Source organism: Empidonax traillii, unplaced genomic scaffold (genome assembly GCF_003031625.1).
Source record: "Empidonax traillii isolate 1590-97213 ecotype Southwest subspecies unplaced genomic scaffold, ASM303162v1 scaffold37:size1818073, whole genome shotgun sequence".
Taxonomy (NCBI): domain Eukaryota; kingdom Metazoa; phylum Chordata; class Aves; order Passeriformes; family Tyrannidae; genus Empidonax; species Empidonax traillii.
In genome coordinates this window covers 1,067,356-1,070,114 of record NW_020955230.1, presented here as the reverse complement: position 1 = coordinate 1,070,114, position 2,759 = coordinate 1,067,356, and the positions used below count along the sequence as shown (strand labels likewise).

At 37.8% G+C, this 2,759-nt stretch overlaps 1 protein-coding gene across 3 annotated transcripts in view; it reads right to left on the bottom strand.

Moving 5' to 3' along the window:
* The window catches only part of MCC (MCC, WNT signaling pathway regulator), a 184,047-nt gene that overhangs the window by 68,054 nt on the left and 113,234 nt on the right, over positions 1-2,759 (bottom strand). For all 3 annotated transcript variants that reach the window (XR_003570542.1, XM_027878017.1, XM_027878018.1), the window contains one exon: positions 935-1,048. Coding sequence is in view for 2 of the 3 variants with exons in the window: in XM_027878017.1 (XP_027733818.1) it covers positions 935-1,048 (114 nt within the window). In the remaining variant the exon portion in view is untranslated. The remainder of the gene's footprint in view (positions 1-934; positions 1,049-2,759) is intronic.

Sequence of the window (2,759 nt, the reverse complement as noted above, 5' to 3'; positions counted from 1 at the left end):
TTGGCTTGAGTTTCAGTAACACAGATACCAGGCCTTTCCAAAATGCACTGAATACTGAAGACACTAAATCTGCAAAATTGCAGAATGGCTGAGGCTGACAGGGACCACTGGAGGTCATTCACCCAAGCGCTCACCCAACCCACCAGCTCCAGGTGGATTGAGTACTTTCAAGGCTGGAGATTCTACAACTTCTCTGGGAAACAAATAAGATGCCATACTTAACAATACAAAATGCTTTGACTGTCTCTATACAAGCATAAATGAATATGTGTTTTGAATTAGTTCTGAAATGTAAAGTATGCTATCTGACACAAAGACACTATCTGAAAACAAAAATTCTGTTTACAGAAAAGAGAAATATTAAGAACAATAGCTCAATTTTTTTTGTTTGCATTTGCATCTCTACAATTGCTGTGAAATCATTAGAGATCAGATCTTATTCTTATTTAATCCCTTGGCTTTCATACGGCTGTGTTTTCCAGAACAGATAAACAAAAGTTGACTTACTAGAGGCTAGAATGAGATCACAAATGATTTCTCATGTAACACCAAAGCACTGACAACTGGCAATAACTTTTATCAGTGTTAATTTGTGCTGTGTTTACATCTGACCCAGAAGTGGAAGGCTCTGCAACCAGTTACCTAATCCACTGCATGTATGCTGCAATTCTTATATTCTAAAATATTTCAAAGCAGTTGTTGTTCATAAACTAATCCAATTATTTTTAGGTGTTTTTTTTTTTTTTGAAGAATGTCATCAACACATAAAACTTACAACCCGTGGCAACTATGTGTCTTGCAGTCTTAAAATTCTTTTCACTTGTGACATTGTTAAGTATTTTATCCTCTCGCCACATATTATATTTCTCTCTGAGAAACAACAGCTGCACAAAACCAAGGACCATCTTCAGAATCTTGAACTACTATTGCTCACCTGTGCTTTTGCCAGTTTCTTTTCCAACAGATCACGTTCCTTTTCTGTTTGTTGTAGACGTTTATTAAGCTCCACTATGTCTCCCTTTAATGAAGCCAGGGCTGCTAAATGAAGCTGGAAGACAAAAAGGGAAGAAACAAATCAACTCATTCACAAGCTATGCAGTAGTAGCATTTCAGAGAAGAGACAGTATTATACAGCAGCTACAGTATCACTGGATTTCTGTAGTAGTTGATAGGAACTTTAGTATAACAAAGTCTAAAAGGAATCCACATGCAAATAAATATTTTTAACATGGATTTTTTTCTCTCCAGACAGCACATTCATTCCTTCACCATATCCTTCATAAGGATTTATACAGTGAAGAATAATTCAGCTTGAAAGGTGTAGACTAGTTCTAACATTAGTTTATTAGGAGGTAGGCTGAATCTTGTGCTATAAAACCCTGCAGTAAATGCTGACTAAGATTGGTATTAAAGAGTATGGTGTATCAAGTTTTGATGCCTTTAGACATATAGAGATTATCAGTTTGGTGAGGGGAATGACTCCATGCAGAGGATTTGGTTTTATTTTGCAACTAAAGCTTACTCCACCTTGAGCTACTGCTCTGCAGTTCTGCTCAGTCCCACGCCGGTGAGTTTCAACGATTCTAATCTACTGAACCCACACATGAAGAACGTGAACTGTTCTTTCTGCAGTAGATCCTTTTGATGAAAGTTACGTTCTACATTTAACTGATAGCACTTGGTAATATCTATCAGGTTAGGATAACTAATAACACTGCAATTAGGTTAACTAGAACTTAGTTCTAGAAAACTAAGAAAACAACTTAGAAAACAAGAACAGTTCTTACAAGAATCCTTTACTTTTAACTTGTTCACACTCTCTTCCCATCCTTAAATATTTCATTTATCATTGCACCAAAGGCATCAGCTAGAATTCAACACTCAGTATTGACAATTACAACTGAAAAGTCCTGGAGAAAAACTAGCCAGTAATACTGAAGTCTTTCTTTGTAGTGGTAAAGAAGCAGCTTCAAGTTATAATGGGTAAGAAAACAAAAGTGACCTTTCACACCAGACCAGGCAACACAGCAAACACCGCTCTGCTGCCAAGACTCAGACTGAAACACAAACTCTACTTCTAGTCCTTCATCCAGTTTTAGTCCCTCACTCTGATATTTTATTGGGTGGGTCACTTAAAAGTTATTTTTCATGTTTCATTTACAATGAATCAGCAAGCAAGTCCTATTTTGATATCAATTTTACCTCTCCAGCACTGGAAGCCAGCAAAACCACAGGTGCTTTCACATACTGACATGAAAGCAGCTTCACGACAGCAGAGGGACTAGATCATTTGGTAATAGCTTCTTCCCATACAGTATTGCCACTGTTACAGGAAAAACCCTCTGGCTTCAAGACAGAAAACATAACTTTAAAAAGGTACTTGGATGTGAACTCTGCAGTTTTAAATGCTTATTCTAGAAGCTCTGGACACCCTCATTTGTGAGTTCAGAACAAAGTGTTTTTATTACGTCAGTTACACAAACATCTTACACACATGCAGTTATTTGTTTCAGTGCAAATACACACGTGCACAATTACGCGTTGCTTAAACGTTTCTACATTTGGCTTGAGTTTCAGTAACACAGATACCAGGCCTTTCCAAAATGCACTGAATACTGAAGACACTAAATCTGCAAAATTGCAGAATGGCTGAGGCTGACAGGGACCACTGGAGGTCATTCACCCAAGCGCTCACCCAACCCACCAGCTCCAGGTGGATTGAGTACTTTCAAGGCTGGAGATTCTACAACTTCTCTGGG